At 41.4% G+C, this 13,440-nt stretch overlaps 1 protein-coding gene across 1 annotated transcript in view; it reads right to left on the minus strand.

Annotated features, from left to right (window-relative positions):
- Positions 1-13,440, minus strand: part of TBK1 (TANK binding kinase 1) — a 62,369-nt gene that overhangs the window by 43,475 nt on the left and 5,454 nt on the right. Inside the window, exons 2-3 of the mRNA XM_075856904.1 lie at positions 11,372-11,488; positions 8,792-8,932 (exon numbers count right to left, since the gene is read on the minus strand). Of these exons, the coding sequence (XP_075713019.1) occupies positions 8,792-8,932; positions 11,372-11,458 (228 nt within the window). The 5' untranslated portion in view covers positions 11,459-11,488. The remainder of the gene's footprint in view (positions 1-8,791; positions 8,933-11,371; positions 11,489-13,440) is intronic.

Below are 13,440 nucleotides of genomic sequence, written 5' to 3' on the forward strand. Positions count from 1 at the left end.
CGATAGACCCCATAAATCACCACATTGTAAAAACTGCACCCCTCAAAGTATTCAAAACAGCATTCAGAAAGTTTCTTAACCCTTTATGTGTTTCACAGGAAATAAAGCAAAGTAGAGGGGAAATGTACAAATATAATTATTTTTGCTGAAATTCATTTTTTTCTGTAACACGGAAAGTTTTACCAGAGAAATACAACGCAATATTTATTCCAGATTCTGCAGTTTTTAGAAATATCCCACATGTGACTAGTGTGAAAATGAACTGAAACACCGGCCTCAGAAGCAAAGGAGAACCTGGTGGATTTTGGGGCCTCTTTTTTAGAATATATTTTAGGCACCATGTCTGGTTTGAAGAGGTGTTGTAGTGCCAAAACAGTGGAAGCTCTCCAAAAGTGACCCCATTTTGGAAACTACGCACCTCAAAGAGTTTATCTAGGGGTACAGTTCGTATCTTGACCCAACAGGTCTTTTTCTATATTTATTGGAGTTTGTCTGTGAAAGTAAAAATCTACTTTTGGTCTGACAAAATATTTAAAAAAAATTATATTTTCAAGGAATAAAGAATAAAAAAGCACCCCAAAACTTGTAAAGCTATTTCTCCCGATTATGGCATTACCCCATATGTGGTACTAAACTGCTGTTTGGACCCACGGCAGAGCAAAGAAGGGAAGGAGTACCATTTGGATTTCTGAGGGCAGATTTTGCTGGGTTGGTTTTCAGTGCCATGTCATGTTTGCAACGCCCTGGAGGGACCAAACCAGTGGAAAACCCCCCAAAAATTACCCCATTCTAGAAACTACACCCTCAAGAAATTTTTCTAGAGGTATAGTTAGCATTTTGACCCCACAGTTTTTTTGCTGAATTTAGTAGAATTAGACAGTGAAAATGAAAGTCAACAGGTTTTTCTGAAAAAACGAAGAAATTTTAAATTTTTACAATGAATAAAAGGAGGAAAAAGTATACCAAAATTTGTAAAGCAATTTCTCCTGATTACGGCAATACGCCATATGTGGTAATAAACTGCTGTTTGAGCACACGGCAGGACTCAGAAGGGAAGGAACAATATTTGGCTTTTGGAGCTCAAATTTAGCTGGAATAGTTTTTGGGTGCCATGTCACATTTGCAAAGCCCCTGAGGTACCAAAACCGTGGTAACACCCCAAAACTGACCCCATTTGGGAAACTACACCCCTTAAGGTTCTATCTAGGGATATAGTGAGCATTTAGACCCGACAGGTCTTTTGCAGAATTTATTAGAATTAGGCCGTGAAAATGAATATCAACATTTTTTCCCACAAAAATGTTGCATTTTTTCATTTTCACAAAGGATAAAGGAGAAAAAGCCACCCAACATTTGTAAAGCAATTTCTCCCAAGTACGGCAATACCCCATATGTGGTCATACATGGTTTTTCAGTAGAAATTAACCCTTTCAGGATTGAACCATATTTTGCTTTTTCATTTTAAATTTTCCCTTCTCGCTTTCCAAGAGCCATAACTTTTTTTATTTTTCCGTCAGTAGAAAGTGGTGGTGACGGCTTATTTTTGCGAGAGGAATTGTAGTAAAATTCTTTGCAGGCTGAAATTGGAAAAAGCTGCGATTTCCTCCATTGTTTTTTGGGCTTTGTTTTTACGGCTTTCACCGTGCGGTAAAAACAACAACTTACATTTTTTGAGACTTAATACGATTAAGGTCACACCAAATTTATACAGGTTTTTTTATATTTTAAGTAAAAACTATTTGTTAAAAAAACAAAACGTTTTGTTTCACCACATTGCGGGAGGCATCACTTTTTTTTATTTTTTGGTCGATTGAGTGGTGTGAGGGCTTATTTTTTTGTGGGACGAGCTGTAGTTTTTATTGGTACATACAACATTTTGATCACTATTTAAAAAAATAAAATAAAAACGAAGGTGACAAAAACAGCGATTTTGGCGTTTTTAAGTTCTTTATTTTTTACGGCGTTCTTAGTGGGAGTTAAATAATGATATATTGTAACAGTTCGACTTTTACGGATGCAGCGATACCAATTTTGTTTCTTTTTTACATTACTTTAGAGGAAAAATGGGAAAGGTTTTTTTTTTATTTTAAATATATTATATATTTTTTTTCACTAATAACTTTCTTTTACACATTTTATTAGTCCCCCCAGGGGACTGGAACGAGCGATCATTAGATCGCTGGTACAATACATTGCAATACTAATGTATTGCAGTATAATGCCAGTTTTACAGGCTCCTGTAACAGCGCGATTGCTGTTCCTGTCCATTAGTCCCGGGTGTCAGCTGTAATACACAGCTGACACCTGCAGAATATGGAGTGGGCTCAGCGCATGAGCCCGCTCCATATATAACCCCCCCCCTCCGCACCACGACATGCTATTAAGTCGTGGTGCGCAAAGGCGTTAATGCGTAGCGGATGGTGCAAAGTGAAAATTAAATTTTTCCACTGATATGCCATTTTAACGCACAATATGTTGTGCCCAGATTGTGCCACTGAAGACAAATACCTCATACAATGTTGAGTGGGTTCTCCCGGATATAAAAAGTCATATATTTGGATGTAAGCTGGTGTATGGGCACGCTGTAGGGCTCAGAAGGGAGGGAACGCCATTTGACTTTTGGAGCGCAGATTTTGCTTGGTAATAGTTCTGTTTGGGGTTTTGCTGGTATTTCAGTTTATAACGTGGCATATGTAAGCTGAGCAGAGTACATCAGGGCATAATAAGAGGGTATAATCATGCGCTAAATAATAATTTATAGATATGTATCCGGTGTCGCACGGATAAATGGTGCCCGATGTTATCCGCTTTTGGACACTGCACAATTTCTGCCGCTATATTCTGAGAGCCAGAAGTTTTTTATTTTTTTTCCACCGGAGCGGTGTGAGGGCTTATTTGTTGCGGGACAATCTTTCATTTTCATTGGTACATGCGATTTTTTTTTTTTTGCTGTGACAAAACAAATTCTGACCTGTTTTTTTTTTTTTTTACAGCTTTCACCATGCTCTATCAATGACATTTTACTTTATTCTGCCGGTCAATACGATTATAGCGATACCATATGTATATATCTTTTTTTATGTTTAGTGGCGTTTGCGCAATAAAATCACTTCGATAAAATAATTTCTTTTTTGTGTCACCATATTCTGAGAGCCATAACATTTTTATTTTTCAGTCAAAAAAGCTGTGCAAGGCCTCATGCACACTTCCGCCACAATTTTCACGGCCGTTTGTGACGGATCCGTGTAACCGTTTTGTGCACTCCGTGTTTCCGTGCGCCGAGCATGGTACAGTGCAGGGTGCTGAAAGAGTTAATGGGCTGCACTGATCGGAGCTAACTCTTTCAGCACCCTTGACAGTACCATGCTCCCCGCGTGGAAAATGCAATTTTAATGTAATACAAAAAAAAAAATAATAAGTTCACTTACATTCCTCCTGTCCGGCCTCCAGCGATGACGTTTCATCCACGACGCCGCTGCAGCCAATCACAGGATGTAGTGGCGGTCACGCACGTCAGGATGACGTCAGAAGGCCGGCCTCCAGGGATGACGCTTCATCCCACGTGACGGCCTCTGCAGCCAATCACAGGCTGCAGCGGCCTCTGCAGCCAATCACAGGCTGCAGCGGCCTCTGCAGCCAATCACAGGCTGCAGCGGCCTCTGCAGCCAATCACAGGCTGCAGCGGCCTCTGCAGCCAATCACAGGCTGCAGCGGCCTCTGCAGCCAATCACAGGCTGCAGCGGCCTCTGCAGCCAATCACAGGCTGCAGCGGCCTCTGCAGCCAATCACAGGCTGCAGCGGCCTCTGCAGCCAATCACAGGCTGCAGCGGCCTCTGCAGCCAATCACAGGGTTGGACTGGAGGAAGAAGAGGGACTCGTCACCAAGACAACGACCGGGTACGTATGAAATGCTTTTTATTTTATTTTTAATCAGCAGCCTCTTTTCTCTATCAGTTATTGATAGAGACAAGTGGCTGCCGATTAGTGTAATATTTTTGTAATGTTTTTCTGCCCGCCCGGCGGTTGCTAGGCAACGGCTCCATCACACACGGACGGCACACGGATGCCTTCCGTGTGCCTTCAGTTTTTTTGACGGCCCCATTGACTTGCATGGGCCTCACGGTCACGGAATCTCGGATTAAAGTAGGACATGCTCTACTTTGGATCAGAACGGAGCAACGGACCGTCAAAAAAACTGAAGTGTGCATGGCCCCATTGAAATGAATGGGTTCAGGGTGCTATCAGTGACAAAAACGGATAGCACCCTGAAGAAAAAAACTGAAGTGGGCATGGGGCCTAAGGGCTTGTTTTTTGCGGGACGGGTTGTAGTTTTTATTGGTACTATTTTGGGGTACATGCGACTTTTTGACTACTTATTATTCTATATTTTGCGTGGGGTGATGACCCAAAAAAATAGCGATTCTGGCATTGTTTTTTAATTATTTTATTTGCGGTGTTCAACGTGCGGAAAAAATAATATTATAGTTTTAGAGTTTGAGTCGTTACGAACGCGGCGATACCAAATGTGTACTTTAACGGTTTCATTTTTTTCCTATAATAAGACTAGTAGGGGAAAAAAAAGCATTTTTTGTTTTTGTAATTTTAGAAAGCATTTTTATTACTTTTTACTTGAAGACCTGCAGCACTGATAGCGGCTATAATACATTACATTACATTACCTAGGTTGTGCAACGTGTTATAAACTGTCAGTGTGACGCTGAGAGTTACACTAACAGGAAGCCTATGATGACCGGCCTCCGGTTCTGCCATGTAACAGACTGCAGCACCCGTAATCGGTCCCCGGGAAACGTTGTCGTAGCAGCAAACTTTTCAGTTTGTTATAGTAACAAACTTTCCAGTTCGTTGATACAAACTTTCCCTGCGATCATATGAGCAGGACCTGAACCAATCAGGTCCCAATCATGTCTCCGGGACCAGAGGCAGGGATTAACAGCGCGATACGGGTGTCAGCTCTACTCTGAGACACCCGGATCACGCTTTTAACACCCACTGTGAATTCACGTTGGCACTGCACAGAGCCCAGCAAGCGCCGATGTGCATTTACTGTGCACGATCGGGAAGCGGTTAAGAATAGGAGGGCTGAATATAATTTTAAAAAATAAATAAAAAATGAAATACATCCTGGAATCATTTTATTTTTTGGCACAAAATATTGGGAATTTTCTAACCGTGATTTAGTGTGTGAAATTAAAAACAAGCTGCACTTAATTTATCATACTATGTGCACCATTTTCACCAAATTTACCACAATTTCTATGCGCATACAGAGAAAGTTAGTTAACCCCTTAGTGACCAGCCTATTTTAGGCCCTAATGACCAAGCTATTACTTTTTTCCGTTTTTCTATAGTCGCATTCAAAGAGCTATAACTTTTTTTATGTTTCTGTCGACATAGCTGTATGAGGACTTTTTTTGCGGGAATAGTTGTACTTTTTAATGGCACAATTTTAGGATACATAAAATTTTTTGATTAACTTTTTTTTGGGGTGGGATTAGAAAAAACCCTGAAATTCCACCATTGTTCTATGCGTTTTAAATGGACGCCTTTCACTGTGCGGCGTAAATAACACGTTACCTTATTCTATGGGTCTGTACTATTACAACGATACCACGTATGTAGAGGGTTTTTATGTTTTATGACTTTTGCACAATAAAAACACTTTTGATCTAAAATTATTTGTTTTTGCATCATCTCTTTCCAAGAGCCGTCATGTTTTTAGTTATCCGTCAACGTAGTGATTTATTGGGCTTGTTTTCTGCGGGACAAGGCGTAGTTTTGATTGGTACTGTTTAGGGGTACATTGGACTTATTGATTAATTTTTATTATTACTTTTTGGGGAACAATGGAAAAAAACAGCAATTTCGCCATTGTTTTTTGCGTTTTTTTTTTTACGGTGTTCACCTAGCGGTTTAAATTACATATTAACTTTATTGATGGAGTCATCATGGTCGCGGCAATACCATATATGTGTACTTTTATTTATTTTTTACACTTTTACTAAGTAAAACCACTTTTTATGGAAACACATGGATTTTTTTACAGTCATTTTGATTAATAATTTTTATTTCACATTTATTACTTATTATTTTAGTCACACTAGGGGACTTTTCTATGCGATTTTCAGATCGCTGCTATAATGCTCTGGTATACTTCGTATACCAGAGCATTATTGCCTGTCAGTGTAAATCTGACAGGCAATCTATTAGGACGTGCCTCCGGCGCATCCTAATAGGCATATGCCCAGGGCAGACCTGGGGGCTTTTATCAGGCCCCCGGATGCCATGACACCCCATCGTAGGCCCGCGATTGCATTTGCGGGCTGCCGATGGGTGACAGAGGGAGCTCCCTCCCTCTGTAAACAAGTTAAATGCCGCGGTCGCTATGGACTGTGGCATTTAACGGATTAAACGTCCGCGAACGATCATTGGCGTTGGAGCAGGAGCCCGGCTGACATCAGACAGCTGAGCCCCGATTTGCGCGGGACACCCATGCAGGACTTAGACTGGGCCGCCGTGAAAAGGCGGCGGCCTAGCCTAAGACCCCTTGGTGACCGCCGTGAAAAGCGATATTGGTGGTCACTAAGGGGTTAAAGGGGTTTTGCAGTTAGAAGAATTTGATGGCTTATCCTCAGAATAAACCATCAATATCTGATCAGTGGGGGTATGATTTTTGGCACCCTGCCGATCAACTGTTTTCAAGGGGCCACAACGCTTATGCTAGCAGTGCTTCCCATTCATTACTTTACTGCTCGTACTGTAAATCGCCGACACACTTGTGGCGGCGGTTCACAGTATAACAGCTTTCTCCCGCAGCTACAAGTGTGTCAGCAACTTACAGTATGAGAAGCGACAGGAATGAAGTTGAAGCAGCTGATCGGAAGGGTCGCTGAGAGTCGGTCCCCCACCGATCAGGTCTTAATGGTATTCTGAGCATAGGCCATAGAAAACCCGTTTAATGACTCTTTGCAGGCACAGCTGAAGGGACAAGCATTAAGTACCATATTTTTATGAAACAGCTCGAGCACTACAAATAATGAAATGTAGAAAGAGCAGCGGATGTAGCCGGTGCCAGTGCTGCTAATATATCAGTTGATATACTGAATTGGCTGAATGTAGATATGGTCCAAGCTAAATTAAATAAATGTAAACAAGGCCCCGGGACCAGATGGGTTACACCCTAGAGTTCTTAAAGAGCTTAGTTCAGTTATTTCTGTCCCCCTTTTCATAATATTTAGAGATTCTCTAGTGACTGGTATAGTGCCAAGGGATTGGCGCAAGGCAAATGTGGTGCCTATTTTAAAAAAAGGGCTCTAGGTCTTCCCCGGGTATTTATAGACCAGTAAGCTTAACATCAATCGTGGGGAAAATGTTTGAGGGGATATTGAGGGACTATATACAGGATTATGTGACAAAAAAAAGTATTATAAGTGACACCCAGCACGGTTTTACTAAGGACAGAAGTTGTCAAACTAACCTGATTTGTTTTTATGAAGAGGTGAGCAGAAGCCTAGACAGAGGGGCCGCTGTGGATGTAGTGTTTTTGGACTTTGCAAAGGCATTTGACACAGTCCCTCATAGATGTCAAATGGGTAAATTAAGGACTATAGGTTTAGAAAGTATAGTTTGTAATTGGATTTAGAATTGGCTCAAGGACCGTATCCAGAGAGTTGTGGTCAATGATTCCTACTCTAAATGGTCACCGGTTATAAGTGGTGTACCCCAGGGTTCCATTCTGGGATGACTATTATTCAATAGTGAGGAATGTCTTTTCCGCCTCCGGATTGATGTTTACGCCGCACCATGGCAACGGCGCACGTGACCACGTCAACATGCACTCGCGTGCCCCGTGCACATGCTGTGGTGCTCTCACAACTTCCGGTTGGCAGGCAGACATGTCGCTAAATTTATATATTTTATATTTGATACATTACATTTGTGTTTTGCATCTTTTGTTCATTTTTGGTTTGGTTATTCAGTTTGGATGAAGGCAAACATACTGAATTGACTTCTTTTGATCAACCCTCCTAACAAAACTTTTTTTGATATATAAAATTACTTGTATTTGGCGGGTGATCACTACTATACTTTATTTGGACATATTTATTTATTAATGATATAGAGGATGGGATTAATAGCATTATTTCTATTTTTGCAGATGACACCAAGCTATGTAATATAGTTCAGACTATGGAAGATGTTCGTAAATTGCAAGCGGATTTAACCCCTTAGACTTTAATGACCAAGTTATTTTTTACATTTTTCCATCGTCTCATTCAAAGAGATATAACTTTTTTTATCTTTGCGTTGACATAGCCGTTTAAGGTCTTGTTTTTTGCGGAACAAGTTGTAATTTATAATCGCACCATTTAGGGGTACACAGAATTGACTTTATTAACTTTCATTTAAAAATGTTTTTTTTGGGGGGGGGGGGAATAGAAAAAAAAAAAAGAGCAGTTTCGCCACACATTTTTGCATCCTAAATTTATGCCGTTTACCGTGTGGTATAAATAACACAATAACTTTATTCATCGGGTTCTTGCGATTGCAACGATAACAGTTTTATATAGATTTTTTTAGCCGATGCAGTTGTGAAATTTCTACCTTCCCTTTTCCCATCCCGTGGTTGAACTTGATGGACATGTCTTTTTTCAACCGTACTATGTAAAGAAGTAATACCAAATAAATTTGTACATAAAATATATAATTTACTTAATAAAACAATATCAACAAGGGTATACCAAGCTCGACTCCAAAGCAAACAAAAGATTACCTCTTCCTCAATTGCAAAGAGTTTAACAATGTTCATGTGGTTCAGCTTTTTTAGCACCTCAAATTCCCTTGTTTGAACATCCGCAGGACGAAGGTAGCTTAGATTGTTGAACACTTTTACAGCGTACAAGTCTCCTGTTTTCTATGATAAAAAGGAAGCAACAAAGCTTTACTGAACAGAACATCAGGGTTACCACAATTTATACAACTCCCTACTAACATTTAAAACTGAATGCACTCACAAGAATGTTTAGGATAAAAAAAAATACAAAATCAAGATTTTAGAGAAAAATAAAGTGCATTGCTTTCCAACATTCCTCATTGAAATTCTTACATTCAGTTTAAAACATATTTATTGTATAAGAGTAACGGATATTGCAAAATTGTCTCCAATTGGGGGGTGCAGTAGTGTGCAATGAATGTGCCAATAGACTAAGGCTTTGTTCACATCTGCGTTGGAGTCTCGTTCTGACGTTCCGTCTGAGCTTTCCGTCAGAACGAGTACATGAACAGACACAAACTGACAAACCAGAGGTTTCCGTTACCATTGATTTCGTTTTGCCGGAAGCCATAGCGTAGTCAACTACGCTATGGCTTCCGGCAAAGCGATGGGTCCAGTGCACAACAGAGACAAACAGAAACCATGGGCACCGGATAAGTCACCGTTGAAATCAATGGTGAAGGAAACGGAAACCTCTGGTTTCCATTCGTGTCAGTTTGTGTCTGTTCAGGTTCCCGTTCTGACGGAAAGCTCCGACGGAACTTCATAACAGGACCCCAACGCAGATGTAAAAAAATGCGAATAGTCTCCATGAAGTGATACAGTACTGTGGCTATTCTGCTTATCTAAGCCTTCATCAGTACAAGAACTCCAGTAAGGTCATTAAATGGGTTTAGAAAATCATAACTGCTTTCTTCTAAAACCACCACCACATCTGTCCATAGGTTGTGCCTGGTATAGCAGCTCAGCTTCATTGAAGTGAAAGGGGCTGAACTGCAATGCCATACACACTTGTGGACAAATGTGGCATGGTTTACGAAAGAAAGCAGCGGTGCTTTTCTAATTCTGGATAACCCCTTTAAATCCCCTGCCATCTGCTAAGCCTGCCCCGGTCTGCACAGCAAAACTAACAAATGAGCAACAGAAAATAACAGCTTATTCTGTCTGCTCTAGTGGCTCTGTCCAATGTCTGTGTGCTTTTGCCCATATTAATCTTTTGCTTTTATTAGCCAGTCTCAGATATGGCGTTTTCTTTGCCACTCTGCCCTGAAGGCCAGCATCCCAGAGTCGCCTCTTCACTGTAGACATTGACACTGGCGTTTTGCGGGTACTATTTAATGAAGCTGCCAGTTGAGGACCTGTGAGGCGTCTATTTCTCAAACTAGAGACTCTAATGTACTTGTCTTGTTGCTCAGTTGTGCAGCGGGGCCTCCCACTTCTCTTTCTACTCTGGTTAGAGCCTGTTTGTGCTGTCCTCTGAAGGGAGTAGTACACACCGTTGTAGGAAATCTTCAGTTTCTCGGCAATTTCTCGCATGGAATAGCCTTAATTTCTAAGAACAAGAATAGACTGTCGAGTTTCACATGAAAGCTCTCTTTTCTAGCCATTTTGAGAGTTTAATCGAACCCACAAATGTAATGCTCCAGATTCTCAACTAGCTCAAAGGAAGGTCAGTTTTATAGCTCCTCTAAACAGCAAAACTGTTTACAGCTGTGCTAACATAATTGCACAAGGGTTTTCAAGTGTTTTCTAATCATCCATTAGCCTTCTAACACAGTTAGCAAACACAATGTACCATTAGAACACTGGAGTGATGGTTGCTGGAAATGGGCCTCTATACACCTATGTAGATATTGCATTAAAAACCAGACGTTTGCAGCTAGAATAGTCATTTAGCACATTAACAATGTATAGAATGTATTTCTGATTAATTTAATGTTATCTTCATTGAAAAAAACTGTGCTTTTCTTGCAAAAATAAGGAAATTTCTAAGTGACCCTAAACTTTTGAACGGTAGTGTACATCATTTGTGGGGTTTAGTTGCCACAGAATTCCGTACATATACGTTATTCTGGTCGTGCAGGCACATGAGCTGTGCCCGCAGGATCGCCACAAGTGTCCAGCTATCAACAACGGCCAGGATCGGAGAGAACTCCAAACATGGCCAATTAACTATTTAAAACGCTGCTGTCAATAGCGACGGCTGCATTTCAGCGGTTTAACAGAGGGAGGTGGCTCCCTGTAGCTGGACAGAGGGAGTGGTTTGTCACGTCATAGTTTACTTTCAGTGGATACAATTCTGGCCTTGGTCATGTCATGGACACACAGGCGCTGGGAACGATAGAAGACACAGCTCTGATACACATACTGTAACTGAAATGAGGTGTGCACATGTGTCCATAACATGACCACGGACAGAATTTTATCCACTGGAAGGAAACAATTAATGTTCATACTAAATAACAACAGGCATAAATCTTAAAAACCATGAGGAATTAATTTAGAAAGTATTTTGGAAAATTTTGCTGAAACCGGACAACCCCTTTAAGGCATTTCTAGCTTTACACATTAACTTCCTACCTTATTACGCCCACGAAACACATTGGCAGTGGCTCCTTGTCCCAGTATATCAGAGAGTAGCCATAAATAATTGGCAGTGCTCTGCATCTTGCCTGGTCTGAAGATTCCTTATTAACACTGGAAAAGATAAACAAAGACATGTTATAGCAGGACACTTATCACGTAGGGCTCATTCAGACGAACGTGAATAACGTCCGTGTGCTGCACATGGAAATCACGCGCAGCACATTGACCCATTGATTTCAATGGGGCTGTTCACACATGCAGGAGTTTTCACGCAGCGAGAGTCCGTTGCGTGAAACTCACTGCATGTCCTATATTGGTGTGTTATCACGCACCTAACGCCCATTGAAGTCAACGGGTGTGTGAAAACCACTCACCGCACACTGATGCAGATCCGTGTGCGGTTAGTGATTTGCGCATCAATTCAATTGACAATAATACAAATTTACAAAAAAAAATGTGCTTTGCGAGTACACGAATAACGCATGCAGCTCGCAAAGCACACTGATGCATAACGGAGCAGATTCATGCGTTTTTTACGCGCATGAATCTGATACGCTCGTGTTAATGTAGCCTAAGTCAGGAGATACACAACTCGGATAAAAATGCAGTAAAAATCACTATGTTGTTTGAAACCAAGTAGGCCAAGTCTATAGGTCACTAGACACCATAACTTTTGGTCACGCAGTACCAGACAGAGAGACAGTACCAGAAAAGTTATTTCCAAGCGCAGGACGCCGTCGGAGCTTGCTTGTATTGACATATACTGGCCTGTGGGACGTCAATCAAGCGAGTAAGGGAACCGGTGAGCGTGACTTCAGAGGAGCAGCATCACCCCCATGACTCCTTACAGGTTACTTTGAATAGAGCAGACGCAATTTTCAAACTTCTTTTTTTAATTTATGCTGCATCTGCCAGAATATAGAAGGGAATCATTGTCAACCTATTATCGTCCAGGATAACAGGTTGGTGATGGTTTGAAGGGCCTAAATACTCCGGATAGTTTCCCTTTAAAGGTGTATTCCAGACTGGGACATTCATGGCATAAGCGACAGATAGGAGGCCTGTTCTAGAGATAGGTGCGGGTCCTACCTAACTCCCACTACCTTCTGCCACTGATTTATTTGGTGGCTTGGTTTTGTAGGAAACAGCCAAGTACATTTTGCCACACTGTTTCCAGTACGCCCATAGAAGAGATTATGAGTTCCAGCAACAGCGTTGTACAGTGAGCTACGCTGTTTCCATAGCTACAGAGTTCCAGAAACACGCCACCTCACCAGAAAGTGGGCAGAGCACAGCAAAGGTACATGATAAACTACATTAGTACTGCAATATATTATACAAGCAAAAACACAAATGTAGAAAAGTAAAAAAAACATTAACATAACTGTTATCACCGCGTCCTTAGAAGTCTGAACTATTAGAATATAACAATATTTAAAGAGGCTCTGTCACCAGATTTTGCAGCCCCTATCTGCTATTGCAGCAGATCGGCGCTGCAATGTAGATTACAGTAACGTTTTTATTTTTAAAAAACGAGCATTTTTGGCCAAGTTATGACCATTTTTGTAGTTATGCAAATGAGGCTTGCAAAAGTCCAAGTGGGCGTGTTTAAAAGTAAAAGTCCAACTGGGCGTGTATTATGTGCGTACATCGGGGCGTGTTTACTACTTTTACTAGCTGGGCGTTGTGTATAGAAGTATCATCCACTTCTCTTCAGAACGCCCAGCTTCTGGCAGTGCAGATCTGTGACGTCACTCACAGGTCCTGCATCGTGTCGGCACCAGAGGCTACAGTTGATTCTGCAGCAGCATCAGCATTTGCAGGTAAGTAGCTACATCGACTTACCTGCAAACGCCGATGCTGCTGCAGAATCATCTGTAGCCTCTGGTGCCGATGTGTCCTCGCTCGTCTGACACGATGCAGGACCTGTGAGTGACGACACAGCATGATCTCTGGAGAACACGGCTGTGTCTGCACTGCCAGAAGCTGGGCGTTGTGAAGAGAAGTGGATGATACTTCTCGTCAGAAAGCCCAGCTAGTAAAAGTAGTAAAAACGCCCCGAT

Source organism: Rhinoderma darwinii, chromosome 3 (assembly GCF_050947455.1).
Source record: "Rhinoderma darwinii isolate aRhiDar2 chromosome 3, aRhiDar2.hap1, whole genome shotgun sequence".
NCBI lineage: Eukaryota > Metazoa > Chordata > Amphibia > Anura > Rhinodermatidae > Rhinoderma > Rhinoderma darwinii.